Source organism: Capra hircus, chromosome 23 (assembly GCF_001704415.2).
Source record: "Capra hircus breed San Clemente chromosome 23, ASM170441v1, whole genome shotgun sequence".
In the NCBI taxonomy this organism is placed as follows: domain Eukaryota; kingdom Metazoa; phylum Chordata; class Mammalia; order Artiodactyla; family Bovidae; genus Capra; species Capra hircus.
The window spans coordinates 20547758-20563293 of NC_030830.1; the positions used below are offsets into that span (position 1 = coordinate 20547758).

The 15536-nt window shown below is 37.4% G+C and overlaps 1 protein-coding gene across 1 annotated transcript; it reads left to right on the forward strand.

Annotated features, from left to right (window-relative positions):
- Positions 1456-3449, forward strand: LOC102187941 (olfactory receptor 14J1-like). The gene is made up of 2 exons (XM_005701656.3): positions 1456-2442; positions 3419-3449. The coding sequence occupies exons 1-2, from the start codon at positions 1508-1510 to the stop codon at positions 3447-3449; spliced, it is 966 nt and encodes a 321-aa protein (XP_005701713.2). The 5' UTR covers positions 1456-1507.

Below are 15536 nucleotides of genomic sequence, written 5' to 3' on the forward strand. Positions count from 1 at the left end.
ATCTAATACTACTGACCCCTGCTGGTAGAAGGAGGGGGGCAGATGTTGAGTTCATTCTTCACAGAGGTTGATTTCCAAGAACCTTAATTAATGAGACACACACACACAAAAATTTCTGGTGAGATTTCACATCTGTTAATCATATCTAATTTGCTAATCATATTTAAGAAAATCTTATTTAGATCATCACCCCACCCCCATTTCTCATCAGTCTGAGAGGCTTTTGTTAGTTCAATAGCCTTTCTCATTTACTTTCTTTTTCTCTTCTCTAATGTCAAACTTTCCTGTTCATAGTTCAGATTTATTCTGTCTCCCTCATGTCTCCTCTGACAACTCTTTCCTTCCTGCCCTCAATTTTGCACATGGTTCAGAATAAAACTCAAAGAGATTGTTTCATTCAGCAGTTTTTCATTTTATTTTTTTTCCCCCAGCTGCTGCCTAGAACTCACAGACAGATGAAAAAATTAAGGAATATGAGAGGCTTATAACTAAATGACTGGTCAGTTCTCATATACTGAGGTATATTTTAATGAATGGAGAACTTTTGTTTATCTCCATCCTGCAAAGCCCAAAACACTATACAATGGCCTAAAACCTCATTTATTTCTTTTCTGAATTGTAGATCACTTTATACCTTTTTAGAGTGTTTTTCTGAAGTTGTATATTGGGTTTTTGAAAGTTTTCCTTCCACATAGAAAGCCAACTCAGAGCAATCACTCTTTCTTCCTCTTCTTTGCAAATGCCTTTGCATGTAGTAAATAGTCAATACATACTGAATGACTTTAGCTGAAGACAATGTGAAAAGAAATGAAATGAAATTTCAGAGAGAAAACCGTTAAGTACCAGAAGAAGCCCTAGACAGATTAAGCACTAAATCTGATTGTGAAATGTAAGTAATTCCTTCGTAAAAGCTTTTTTGTTCTTGATTTCAAGACATGTTTATTAAATAAAATGTTAGCTGGAAAGGCAGTAACACTGTATAATTTGGTTGTTGGCCTCACAATTATAGGAACTTTCTCTTTATTAGAATGGCTTGCCAGGGAAGAACCTTAGATATCATCCCATCCAACCACAATTCCTCTAAAGGGCCCTTCAGAATACTAAAATAGAGCAATATAATCTATCCAATTTTGTGAAACCCCTAATTAAGAACTGGTCACTTAATTTCTGTTCTTGACTTAAAGCAAAGCAACAGGTTTCACTTTGTGGAGATGGAACAGTGTTTTTAGTGGCGGAAATGCAACCATTTTTCTGTGATAGGACCAGTGACTCTGATCACATCTGCACTCAGGTTTACTTTTGTTTTCTGTAAGCTCCCTGCACACAAGATATACATATCTCCACCTTCGAGTCCCCAACATCTAGGGCAGAGCTGATGAATGACAGGTACTCAAAAATTAATTGTTGAAAGAAGCATTGATGAATAAATGAATATTTGAACATCTCTCTACTGCATTTCCTCCATCCTTTTTATCTTCCAGCTGCCAACACAATTTGTACCTTCAAAATGGTTATGGCAAATGTAACCACAATGAGCGGATTCCTCCTCATGGTGTTTTCCAACAACCGTGCGCTGCAGATCTTGCACGCATTGCTTTTCTTGTTAATATACTTGTTAACCTTAGCAGAAAACCTCCTGATTATCGCCATCACAACTCTGGACCGACATCTCCAAACCCCAATGTATTACTTCTTGAAACACCTTTCGCTGCTGGACCTCTCCTTCATTTCTGTCACGGTCCCCCAGTCCATTGAAAACTCACTGACAGGCAATGGCTATATTGCCCACGGTCAGTGCATGCTTCAGGTTTTCTTCTTCACGTCTTTGGCCTGGGTTGAGGTGGCCATTCTCACAGTGATGTCTTACGATCGCTATGCCGCCATTTGCCTCTCACTGCACTGCGAAGTCATTATGGATCCCAGAGCCTGTAAGCGGGCTATGATAGCTGTATGGCTGAGTGGTGGCATCTCTGGAATCTTGTATACAGCTGCCACATTCTCCATCACATTCTGTAGGGCCAAAATAATCCACCAGTTCTTCTGTGATATCCCCCAGTTGCTGAAGCTCTCCTGCTCCAGTGATTACCTAGACGTGATTGGAGTGGCCGCTTTCATGACTGTGCTGGCGTTCATCTGCTTCATCTCCATTGTTCTTTCCTATACGCTCATCTTTTCCACGGTTTTAAGAATACCCTCTACTGAGGGACGCTCCAAGGCTTTCTCTACCTGCCTACCCCACCTCTTTGTTGTATCATTTTTTCTTTCCACCGGCATTTTTGAGTTCCTAAAACCAACTTCAGATTCTCCAACTGCTTCTGACATTATCATATCTATCTTTTATACAGTAGTGCCCCCAACGCTGAACCCTATGATCTACAGCTTGAGGAATGAAGCCATGAAGGGAGCTTTAAGAAAGTTACTGTTGGGTGGTGAATTCACCAAGTAAAAAACATTTTTGTCCTGTTGTCGATGGCCATCCAATATTACACACAAGGAGCATATTTAATAACTGGAATCCATTATATACAAATGGTAAATACTGCCAAAGAGTCAGACACAACTGAGCAACTGAGCATGCATGTAATATGTATATAGTGATGTTGAGGAAAAACAACACTTTTTTTCCTGTTGCTAAGCCAAATACTATAACCATAATCATAATGAAAATGCTTAGTTTGACATCTTCACTTTTTTAGACACTGAAATAAGACTTTTTGTTATTCTTTCAAATTAAGAGAAAATAAACAATTATATATAATATTTTAGTGTAGGTCCACTACTTTCGTTTTCCTCCCAATACATATAGACATGCAGATACAAACACATATCAGGTCATACCAACAAACATAGCGCTTTTGGAAAAATGGCATAGACAAAATAATAGTGAAAAACAGTGACAATTTATCCACAGTTCCACTCACCAATTGTTTAATTCCAAATGTCCATTTAAATTTTTGTCTTTTAAATGCCGAGTTTACATGCTGATACAAACATATACAATTATTATGCATATTTAAGTAGTTTCACTAATATAATTTTCTTGAATACACAGAATTCAATGGAATTCGTATCATAATATGTTTAATCATTCACCTATTTTATACATATATGTTTTTTCCAATTATTCATTCATGCTAGAAATTGAATTTCTACTCTTCATAATTCCATGGAATGAGATTGCTGAGTCTCATGTGAAATGTTAAGCTGCTTTGGGTATGTGACTGTATTGTTTTCTAAAAATGTTAAATCATTTTATGTGGCTATTAGGAATGTATGGCCATGTCAGTTCTACATGTCTCCCATGATTTATGAATTTATACAACAAACATGCAGAGAGATTCTATTAGGTGGCTGAAATCATAACAGGTGCCTGAAACATAAAAGTATATAAAATATACACACATTGGGTAGTGTAGAGATTTTTAATCTTTATAGCTGCAATATTTTAACTTTAATTATTTTTAATGTGATAGATGAAGATATTAAATATATTATAATTTTTATTTTGCTCTCATATTATTCCTTTTAATTTTAAATATTTTTATTCTTTATCCATTATGTAAAAAGTTTTATAAACCTTAGAATTCTGTGTTTTACAACAGCAAAAACCATTTTTTCAGTCCCTCTTTAACTTTACTATTTTAGTTTTCTTTACTATGCAATCTCATATAATTTGATATGAGTTTCTAAACGTTGTAGCAACAAAGCTTAACCAGTCTAAGTTACCAGGGATAGTCTTGAATGACAAATAATTAAATCTTTTTTGTTAGTTATTCAATCCATCTGCAATAATGTGTAAATTATATTTTTTATGCTACATACCAACTAAATATGTTAATTTATAAAATATTTCTTTTATTGATGTATTATTTAATGAGCCTACTGAATTATAATGTATGTCCATTTTTATCTCCATTTCTATGCTTTCAAATTTTTATTAATTTATGTTTATATATTTAAGCTAGTTAAGTAATATTGTATTTTTTTTTACTGTAGTGATTTAGGTAGAGGACTATTCTTTGATTTACAAAGTATTTTTATTGCCTTGTATTCTTATTTTTAACCTCTTCATTCAGTTCAGCAAACACTGCATTTGTTCTTGAGAGCATTCAATCATACAAAATTTACAAATTAACTTGGGATATGTACTCTGTTATATAGTTTCCTTTAACCAAGAAACACTAAAATGTTTTACACTAAATGATATTTTGCTAATTCTCTTTATGAAAGTAGCTCTCACTTCTCAATAGCCTTTTTCTATGATTTTACATTTGTGTGGCTACTATAAACCTGATTCAATTTCTATTCATGTTAAACACTCACTGCAGATACCAAGCATCTTTGAACAATGCCATAAATTGTAGGAATTCCCACACTACTCTTACCACTATCTCCCAAGGCAGAAAACAAAAACTTACTTTCTTGATGTTTATTTCAGCTAGAACGTAAACATAGGACCTTGATTCTGAGATTAGATATTTCATCCTGAAATTTTAACTAAGAAAACAAAAATGTGAGAAGCAAGAACTATGTGGCATCCATTTCTAAAGAAGTTAGTGGTCCAGGCATTCAGTTTTGGGGAGTGGAAGTAGTAGAGTCTGTAACCCTGTTCCCCACATCCATGGTAGGAAATGCAGAGTCTGTCTAGCAGTGATAGCAGGGTACTCCCTTCTAGGACAGTGTCATTGTCCTGAGCTCATATCTTCCAAGCTTGATTATCAGACCTTCCAAGAGACTGTGTGGTATAGCTAAATGCAGTTAGGATTGGTTCTGTGTGATGCTACTAAGAAATTTGAGAACTATAACTGTTAATACTACACTGATTCTTAAATCCTGAACTTAAACCTAGCCACTTTATTAATTTCTAATAACTCTAGCAGTAATTGATTCCTGTGAAGGTTAGACTCTTACTCTCCCAGAGATACTAGGAGATCAGAAAGGTTTCTTCCTTGACAATTATATTTCAAAATGATGGCTCCCATCCCTGAGAAAGACATTCCTGGGTTGTAAAACTGACAAGAAAGGATGTTCCCTGGTGGCCTAGTGGTTAAGATTCCAGGCTTTCACTGCTGCAGCCCTGGGTTCAATCCCTGGTCAGAGAACTGAGAACCTACAAGCTTCACAGTGATGCTGAAAAAAGGGGAAAAAATGATAGGAAGTTTTAAAAAGATTTTTTTTAATGTATTTGAATTCTTATTTATTTATTTATTTATTTTACTTTACAATATTTCATTGGTTTTGCCATACATCAACATGGATCTGCCACAGGTATACACATGTTCCCCATCCTGAACCCCCCTCCCTCCTCCCTCCCTGTACCATCCCTCTGGGTCATCTCAGTGCACCAGATTTATATCTCTTTAAAAGGGGACAGAAAAAGAGTTTACCATTTCAAATTTTCTAAAGGCAGGAGCCTAGAGTGAGGAAGAAGCCAGTGGGTTGGTTGATCAGTCATTTGATGGTGATATGGCCTTTGAATTACCGCTGTTAACCCAAAATGCAAAACAACAGTTACTACATGAGCAACTGGGAAATACAGAACTTTGTACCATCTAGAGCAGTGATGCGCAGAGAGGGTGATTTCATCTGTAGGAACATTTGGCAATGTCTGGAGGTATCTTTGGTTGTCACAGTTGCTTGGGAGGATGCTCCTAACATTTAGTGGGAAGAGGCCAGTGGTGCTGCTAAACATCCTACAATGTATAAAACTCCAGACATAAAGAATTATCCAGCCCCAAATGTCAATGCAGCTGCCACTGAGAAATCCTGATCTAGACGCACTGTGGCTTAAGGAAGCTACTGCATGACAAGCTAAATATGTTTGAACAATTTTTTTCTCCAAGTAAGTACATTACAGCCAAATATAGAAGTAAGAATAAGTTGATAGGATGATGTCAATCATCCAACATCATATGTGAAGAAATGGAAAAGAGGTCATGGGAAAGACTGCATACTGCATTTATGAACAGTCTCTATATGATAGGCTGCGTCCATTCATGCTGCATCCTGTAATCAGGCTTTCACTTCCATTACTACACCAAAACTTCCTGCCTATGGCCAGTAATCACTTCCTTGCAATTAGCAACAGTGTCATGGTTGAACAATATTTCTTGACAATAATTGTATTTGGTGATGCCGACATGAGAGAATTTGTAGAAGATGGCTGAGAATATGAAAAATGCCATTAAATGATGCCACCTAAGGACTTACGTTCTTCTGTAAAACAGAAGGTGGGGGCACCACCAATAATGAAGAGAGCATAGATAAGTTAAAGAAAAATGGTAAATTTTGAAACAATTCCAGAAGGAAATAGGAAAAATTGGGAACAAAGGACAAATCACTGAAAAGTAAGAGTGAGTTCATTATTTTATAAAGATATCAGAGTACATTATCATGGAATTTTCTCCAGATTTTCTGAGCAATATGAGTGGAAGAGACTGCTGCTTTGGTGTGTGTGGTGGAAATAAGGAAGGAGAATATATACTCTGGGGAGCTAGAAGTCACAGAAAAAAGCAGTTTTCTACTCTCACTCTTAGAGATGTGAGTGCTGGCTCTAGAGGGTGTGGTCTGAAACTGAAGTTATTTTTTAAGCCAAAGACATGAAAAAGAAGTAGTGTAAAAGACTACATATTATTTGATTCCACTTTTACAATTGTTTATATGATTACTTTCTGGAAAAGCTGGAACTATAAGCACAGAAACAGATTATGGTCACAGTGGCTGCTTGGGGGAGAGGATTTACTAGAAAGGGGTGTATGCCAATTTTAGGGGGTGATAGGAGTTTTCTAGGGGCTTCCCAGGTGGTGCTAGTGGTAAAGAACCTGCCTGTCAATATAGGAAACATAAGAGACAGGGGTTCGATTCCTGGGTCAGGAAGATCCCCTGGAGGAAGGCATGGTAACTCACCTCAGTATTCTTGCCTGGAGAATCCAATGGACAGAGGAGCCTAGCAACCTGCAGTCCATGGGGTCTCAGAGTCATACAGGACAGAAGCAACTTAGCACATATGCAGGGGATCATTCTATGGCTTGAATATGGTTATGACTACATGACTACAAATGTTTGTTTAAAATCACAGAAATATGTAGTCAAAGGGTGATTGTTACTATATGTAAATTATACATTAATAAAAATTTTGGAAAAAGAAAAATAGTGGGAGAAAGAGAGAATAGTAATTATATGAGTTTATTCCAAGATCAAGCATTGAAACGAAGATAGGATAGTTGGTAGATGTGTGGGTTGTAACATGATGAGATCCTAAAATCCTTTAGTCATCTCCTTTGAAATGTCTTTCTAGGACTCGTCTATGTCTTTGTGACATCTTTTCATGTCAACTGTTGCATTTACCATATTATATTCTAAACATCTGAAATCAATATTTGTTTTCATCTTTACATGATGAATTATTTGAGGGTGGAGAATCAAGACTTGACTTTTTTAAAATTTCTATTTTCTGATGTCCAGCAGATATCACATCCCTTATATTAAGTTGGTAATCAACAGTCACTTTGAATAAAAATAAATAAATGAAGTCAAAGAGTTCTGAGATTAATGAGGAGGCTCAATCCCAGGGACTGAACCTGTGTCTCTTATGTCTCCTGTATTGGCAGGAGGATTCTTCGCCACTAGCCCCACTTGGGAAGCCCCTACTAATACTAAATTTGTTTATATCTTGAAATGCACACCAGGCTAGTGGGGAAACACAAAGGTCAGTTTAGATTTTAAGACTTTTTTGACTTATAATTTTTAAACTAAATCAGGTTAAAATTTAAAAAAAACAATTTCCATTTGAATTAGATGATATTAACACCATTTTAAAATGTGCTCTCTGCCACTTTGAATGGGATAAAAGTTTATGTCCTGTGCCAGTTAATAACATGAAAACACCCTTGCATAATGTACTTCTGCCATGCATTCATTTATTTAATTATGGATGTAGTTTAGTCATTGTAGTTTAGTCATTGTAGTTTAGTCATTTAGTCATTGAGTAGTCATTAGACATTTATTTTAGAAAATAAAATATAGGAAAGATGTAAGTTCAGTTCAGTAACTCAGTCGTGTCCAACTCTTTGCGACCCCATAGACTGCAACACGCCAGGCCTCCTTGTCCATCACCAACTCCCAGAGCTTGTTCAGACTCATGTCCATTGATGCCAACCAACCATCTCATCCTCTGTCATCCCCTTCTCCACCTGCCTTCAATCTTTCCCAGCCCCAAGGTCTTTTCCAATGAGTCAGTTCTTCGCATCAGGTAGCCAGGGTATTGGAGTTTCAGCTTCAGCATCAGTCCTTCCAATGAATATTCAAGAATGATTTCTCTTAGAATGGACTGGTTGGATCTCCTTGAAGTCCAAGGGACTCTGAAGAGTCTTCTCCAACACCACAGTTCAAAAGCATCAATTCTTTGGCACTTGGCTTTCTTTATGGTACGACTCTCACATCCATACAAGACTACTGGAAAAACCATAGCTCTGACTCGATGGACCTTTTCAGCAAAGTAATGTCTCTGCTTCTTAATATGTAGTCTAGTTTGGTCATAGCTTTTCTTCCAAGGCCAAAGAAAGATATACAATGAGATATATATCTTTTTTCCACATCCATCCATTTCCTTCAAATAAACACTTATTAATTTCTTTTTAAAATTTATTTTATTATTTTATTGGATAAAGTTGATTTACAACATTGTGCTAATTTCTAATGTACAGCAAAGGGATTTGTTTTATATCTGTCTATATATCTCCTTAGTTATTAATTTATTTAATGCACATAAAAAGCAGAGGACTTGAGGGAAGGGAGTAGCGATGGTTAATTTAACCATTTCAAATGTAGTCATAGAAATTCTATATCAAGGGAATTTAATGATGAATTAAAATAAAAAGATGCTATAGCAGTAGGAGATAATTTCCATTATCTCTATCCTATTTTTATCTGAAGTTATTCTTCCTTAGCTCAAAATCTCACTTTTTGTAGGTTCTTAATTGTGATAATATATGTTTCATGAGTTGGAATTACCTAATGAAATACTCCAAATACACAATTTTATTAAATGTATCTATATGTATGTATGTTTGTAATATCTGTATGCAGCATTTTATATATAGATATAAAATGTATATAGCTTTCAAAGCTAGGTAAAAAGAATTTATAGACAATCTAGTAGTAAATATCAAACATAAGATTGTAATCATGGGACTTCCCTGGCGGACCAGTGGTTAAGACTCTGCACTTCCACTGCAGAGGGTGTGTGTTTGATCCCTCATCCCGGACCTAAGATCCCCGGCCACAAGGCCAGTCATTAAAAAAAAAAAAAAGACTGTAATCCTAACAGTAAATTGTGTTCAAATAGGAAAAATCTAAGGAGAAGGCAATGGCACCCCACTCCAGTACTCTTGCCTGGAAAATCGCATGGATGGAGGAGCCTGGTAGGCTGCAGTCCATGGGGTCGCAAAGAGTTGGATATGACTGAATGACTTCACTTTCACTTTTCACTTTGATGCATTGGAGAAGGAAATGGCAACCCACTCCAGTGTTCTTGCCTGAAGAATCCCAAAGATGAGGGAGCCTGGTGGGCTGCCATCTATGGAGTCGCACAGAGTCGGACATGACTGAAGTGACTTAGCAGTAGCAGCAGGAAAAATCCATACCGTGATTCACAAAGAGTAGTAAAACTGTAGAAAAGCAGGAGATTTTATTATAAACTTGGACAAATTTATTTTAAATGCTGCAAATAGAAGTATCAAGTGGTAAAAAGCTTCCATGCTACAAGGTGAGACACATTCTTTGCAATTATGTTACCTAAATTATTATTCAACTTGGTTTAATTAGAACTTTATATGGGAAGCTATTATAACAATGATCCAGGATATCAGAATAGCTAATTGAATGAACTGAGTGAATAAATGAATGAATGGTTGCATGAATATAAAGAAAGTTGATATTAACAGAGTCTAGTTCTCATTCATTCTGGAGTCAGTGGCTCTTAGAGAAAATAAAACACCCTGGAGGTTTCCTAAAGTGTCTTCCTTTTTCTATAGTAATGACTCTACCATTGACTGGTATTTTGTGCTCAGTTACCCAACTCCTTTTCCTTGGGGAAAGCTTTAAACTTTGAATAAAGTTTATCTCAATGTTCTTTGTTAAGAAGCCTGCCCCCAGAGGCCTCTTCCAGGAGTTAAGTTGTGAGATTGTTAAAACCTTGAGGCAAAATTGAGATAGAAGCATCAGCAATTGCCTAACAAAGCTGGGACCTCTGGAGACAACCTAGTGTGCCCTGATAAATCACCTTGCTCTTCAGGGAAAATGGTTCTGAAGCACTTAAACAATTAGCTACTGACTGACTTGGTGTATAGTTCATATTTTAATAATACAATTATCTGGAAGTTTTCTAATGAGCCCTCTAGTGGCTGTAGTAGAACAAGACCTTGCTTGACAACAGCCAATTTCCAAGGAGACAAGTTTTAATTGCTTGGAAACTGCAAAATGATGGCTTTCAGCAGCTGCTGCTTGATCTATGTGAAATGAATGGATTATTTCTTGGGACAAAGTTTTGTGAGCACATATCTTTAGTACAGGCTAGCAATCGCCATAATCTCAAGTCTTGGTGAGAAAATAAATACTGTAGGGGCCTTCAAAGTTACTCTAGTTAATTCTCTATATTAGAAGAAGGAATTCAAGCTCCATTATTTCAAATTCTTTTTTGCTTTGTGATTAAATAATTTAGTGAAATATTCCAAACAGACTGATTCAATCCCTCTTTCTTTTTAACTATTTCATGAAAGCAATAAACCATGAGGCTCATTCTCAGTGTAGTATATACATCCAAGTCCAAGTGCAAGTCGCTCAGTCATGTTCGACTCTTTGTGCTGTTGCTGCTACTGCTAAGTCTCGTCAGTCGTGTCCGACTCTGTTCGACCCCATAGACCACAGCCCACCAAGCTCCTCTGTCCCTGGGATTCTTCAGGCAAGAATACTGGAGTGGGTAGCTTTTCCCTTCTCCAGGGGATCTTCCAAACCCAGGAATCCAACCAGGGTCTTGTGCATTGCAGGTGGATTTTTTACCAACTGAGCTATCAGGGATGCATCAATTAACAGCACAGTTTTTAGATTCAGATTGCTTGAGTTTAAACAATGGCCCAACAGTTGTTAAATATGTGACCTTAGGAAAGCTAATTAACAATTTTGTGGTTCAATTGTTTGTAAGAAAAAGGTAGTACTAGTACCTCTCTCATGTGGCTGTTGTGAATATCAAATAAGTTAATATACTTAGTGCTCAGTCTCTCAGTCCTGTCCTACTCTTTTCAACCCCATGAGTTGTAGCCCACCAGGCTCCTCTGTCCATGAGGATTCTCCAGACAAGAATACTGGAGTGGGTTGCTATTTCCTCCTCCAGGGGATCTTCCTGACTCACGGATTGCACCTGCATATCTGGTCTCTTATATTGGCAGATAAATTCTTTACCACTGAGCCACTTGGTTAGCCCTCTAATATATACTAATCACATTAAATAGTGTCACAATTGTGTCACACGCAGTAAGCACACAAGAGATGTTAGCTTTCATTAATCTGCTACCCAAATAACAATATGTTGTTTTCTACAGTTAATTTCAAAAGTTACTTTTGCATTTTTTTAAAGACTATGGTCATTTTAACAGAAAAGAAAATTGAAATTAAAGAATAACAGCCTAGAATAAAATTATACTGGTATTTAACAGTAATGTCCAAATTCAAACACAAGCCTACTGGCTAATCTGGTGTGCTTCCACCACCTCACAGCTATTTCTAGACCCACCAGCAAGTGCTGTTAGAGTCAATCCCTTCCCTTACTGACAGAATTGAAAACAGTATGGACAACTAAAACTGGAAGGAAGAAGTCCTCTGACTATTTTGTTTCACCGAGTATCGATAAAATTTCCAAAATACAGGTTCTAGTTCCCTTGATGATGACATAAACACGCTCGCTCTGTCTCTTCCATGAAATGACAGCTGTAAAATCTGAGCAGAAAGCAAGGAGAAGCTATTTGAGCATCCTGAAAAATAAATATTAGCAGGTGGGTTGGGGAAGAATACTAGAATTCAAACTGCCACCAAATTGGCAGTGTTTACCACTTTTTCTATCAGCGACATCTCATCCTGAGTTTAACACAATCAGAAACAGAAGCAAGAACGGGTAACCCCATACCATAGTCACAGAGAGCTCTAGGAGAAGCCCACTGAGACTCTCTGGCTCAAGGAGCACGAAGTGAATTACTAATACTAAGAATGTGGAGTACCAATATCTGTATATGTCTAGATTCTCTACAGAACAGAAGCAATAGGATGTGTACTTTTAGAGAGATTTAAGAAATTGGCTTATGTGATTATAGAGTTGGTAAATCTGAAATCTGCAGTTACACTGGCCAGCTGGGAATCCAGGAAAAGCTGGAGTTGGTTCTATTCTCATGAAACTGTAACTCCACAGAATGGAAAATCAGGTTCCCCTCCATCAGAAGTTTGACTCTTATGGGTTCTGTTCCCACTGATGTCACTGATCAGAGAAAGTCTCAAGGGAAATTAATATATACTTAAATGTAATCAAAATATAACATATTACAATTTGTGAAATGCAGCTAAAGGAGTGCTTAAATGTTCCTATTAGAAAATTTTAAAAGTTCTCAAATTAATAATTTGAATTTCAACCTTAACAAAAGAGAAAAAGAATAGGAAAAGAACCCAAATTATGTATATACATTAAAATAATAAACGACAGTAATCAATGAAATTGAAAATTGCAGTGCCTTCCTCCAGGGGATCTTCCTGATTGAACTGAATTTCTTAAGTCTCCTGCATTGGCAGACAGGTTCTTTACCACTAGCATCACTGCCTGAGGCATTAAAATTTTGTAGGAATGGGCTTCTTAGAGGGATGATAATTTTAAAAGTTTGGGAGACACTGATCTATGTAAACTCTCCCTTAATTGATTTCAATGTCTTTCTTATCAAAACCCAGCAATCTTTCCAGTGGAAATTGACAAGCTGGTTCCAAAATTTATTTGTAAATCAAAGATACTTAGAATACCCAACACATTTTTGAAAAAAGACCAATTTGAATATTTAAACAACTTTACCTCAAGGCTTACTATAGACCTAGACCTCCAGTAAACCTGAGAGTGTGGTGTTAGCACTAAATAGGTGAATAGATCACAGAACAAAAACAGTAAAATCTTGTCTAAGAGAGAAAGAGTGGAAGTCAGTTTAGCAGAGTAGCAGCCTTGCCATTATTCATGCTGCAAGGACAGACAGATAAAGCAGCTACACAGGCTAACAGGTGCACATAAGAGCACTTTGAGTGACTACCGCTTTCTTATCAATACCACTCCCAGGTTTTACTTATATTGATTGTGGCTTGTAGCCATGTTTCAATCTGTTCACCATGATGTATAGTATAACCTTCAAAAGCTCAGCACTGGAACACTCATAGGTCTTCAAAGAGACCCCTCATATGGTACTAAATCCTGAAGGGCTCAGGCTTAGGTGTCCCAGCTCCCGCGTCCTGTTGTCAGACTAATTGTATTCTTTGGTAAAATCAGATATTAGCAAGTCAGAGCAGAGAATACTTGTGGTGGTTCACAAACTCAGGAGTTCTGGGGTGAAACAAAAACTGACTCTTATAAATAGAGGGCAGGGGGAGAGAACATAAATAGAGAACACTCCAGATTGGTAGGTGGCAGCTAATTAAAAAGTAAGCAGGGGACTTACAAGACTTCTTCTGGGTGGCTGCCAGAAGAGTAGATCATGGCATCCACCCTAAGAATCTTAAAGTTTATATACAGGCCTTACCTGGGTTCAGTCGTGCATACCATCCAGATGTCTCAGCAGTACATTGCTCTCTCAAAGCTGCAACCCTGAAATATGGGTCCCGCTGTGGAAAGATGGGCAGAACTGACAACCAAGGACAGAGGAGGAGGTGAGGAGGCTCTGATTGCTGAGGTCCAGCTCTCGAGTCAACTGCTAGCTCATCATTTCAATTACCTCCTCCAACACCTTGGCAGAAACTCCTCCTGACTCCAGTCAGTCCTGGGGCCAAGTGTCACTTAGAAGTGCTCATCAGCTCCATCTCCTTAAACAGCCATTTAGAACCAGACACTCCAAGAGGCAGAACAGGCTTGAGTAAGATCAAGTCAGACAAAACCCAGGGCCTTTTTTACAATGATTGTGAGATTGGAGTGTGGGGAGGAGTCTAACTTCACCCTGGAAAAGAAGGTATGCCCAGCAACCATGGATGCTGCTGGAAGGCAGCCTGAGGATGAACCTCCATGGATGGGAGCAGATCCAGGAGAATCACAAACGGGGCCAGAGTCATGATGCAACCATACTGGAAGTCGATCCCCTCTGGACTTCAAAATTACATGAGCCAACTTTCTTTGTTACTTTAAAAAACAACTGACAATATCAAATTGTAGTGTGTGCTTAAAAATTTGTGAAGAGGGTAGATCTCAGGTTAAGTGCTCTTACCACAATTAAAAATTTAAAATAATAATTTTTAAAAGTTTAAAAAAGGCTTATTGAGATAAATAAAAATAAAAGAGAAAGAAGGAAAGAAAAAGAAGGAAGGGAAAGAGGGAGGGAGATTAAAGAGTTAGACCACACTGAGGTAGAAGATGTCCTTTTCATTAAAAAAAAAATGTCCTTTTCATTATAGGGGCCTGGAATGCAAAAGTAGGAAGTCAGGAAACACCTGGAATAACAGGCAAATTCGGCCTTGGAGTACAGAATGAAGCAGGGCAAGGGCTAATAGAGTTTTGCCAAGAGAACACACTGGTCAAAGCAAACACCCTCTTCCAACAACACAAGAGACGACTCTACACATGGACATCACCAGACGGCCAACACTGAAATTAGATTGATTATATTCTTTGCAGTCAAAGATGGAGAAGCTCTATACAGTCAGTAAAAATAAGACTGGGAACTGACTGTGGCTCAGATCATGAACTCCTTATTGCCAAATTCAGACTTAAATTGAAGAAAGTGGGGAAAACCAATAAACTATTCAAGTATGACCTAAATCAAGTCCCTTATGGTTATACAGTGAAAGTGAGAAATAGATTTAGGGACTACATCTGATACACAGAATGCTTGATAAACTATGGACGAAGGTTCGTGACACTGTACAGGAGACAGGGATCAAGACCATTCCCAAGAAAAAGAAATCCAAAAAAGCAAAATGGCTGTCTGAGGAGGGCTTACAAATACCTGTGAAAAGAAGAGAAGTGAAAAGCAAAGGAGAAGAGGAAGGATATAGCCATTTGAATGCAGAGTTCCAAAGAATAGCAAGGAGAGATAAGAAAGACTTCTTCGGTGATCAATGCAAAGAAATAGAGGAAAACAATAGAATTGGAAAGACTACAGATCTCTTCAAGAAAATTAGAGATACCAAGGGAACATTTCACTCAAAGATGGGCTTGATAAAGGACAGAAATAGTATGGACCTGACAGAAGCAGAAGATATTAAGAAGAGGTGGCAAGAATGCACAGAAGAACTGTACAAAAAAGATCTTCATG

Coding starts and splice junctions, on each gene's coding strand:
- LOC102187941 (XM_005701656.3), top strand. CDS start 1,508: ATGGTTATGGCAAATGTAACCACAATGAGCGGATTCCTCCTCATGGTG. Junction 2,443..3,418: donor TTGGGTGGTGAATTCACCAA/GTAAAAAACATT, acceptor GGTAGTGTAGAG/ATTTTTAATCTTTATAGCTG.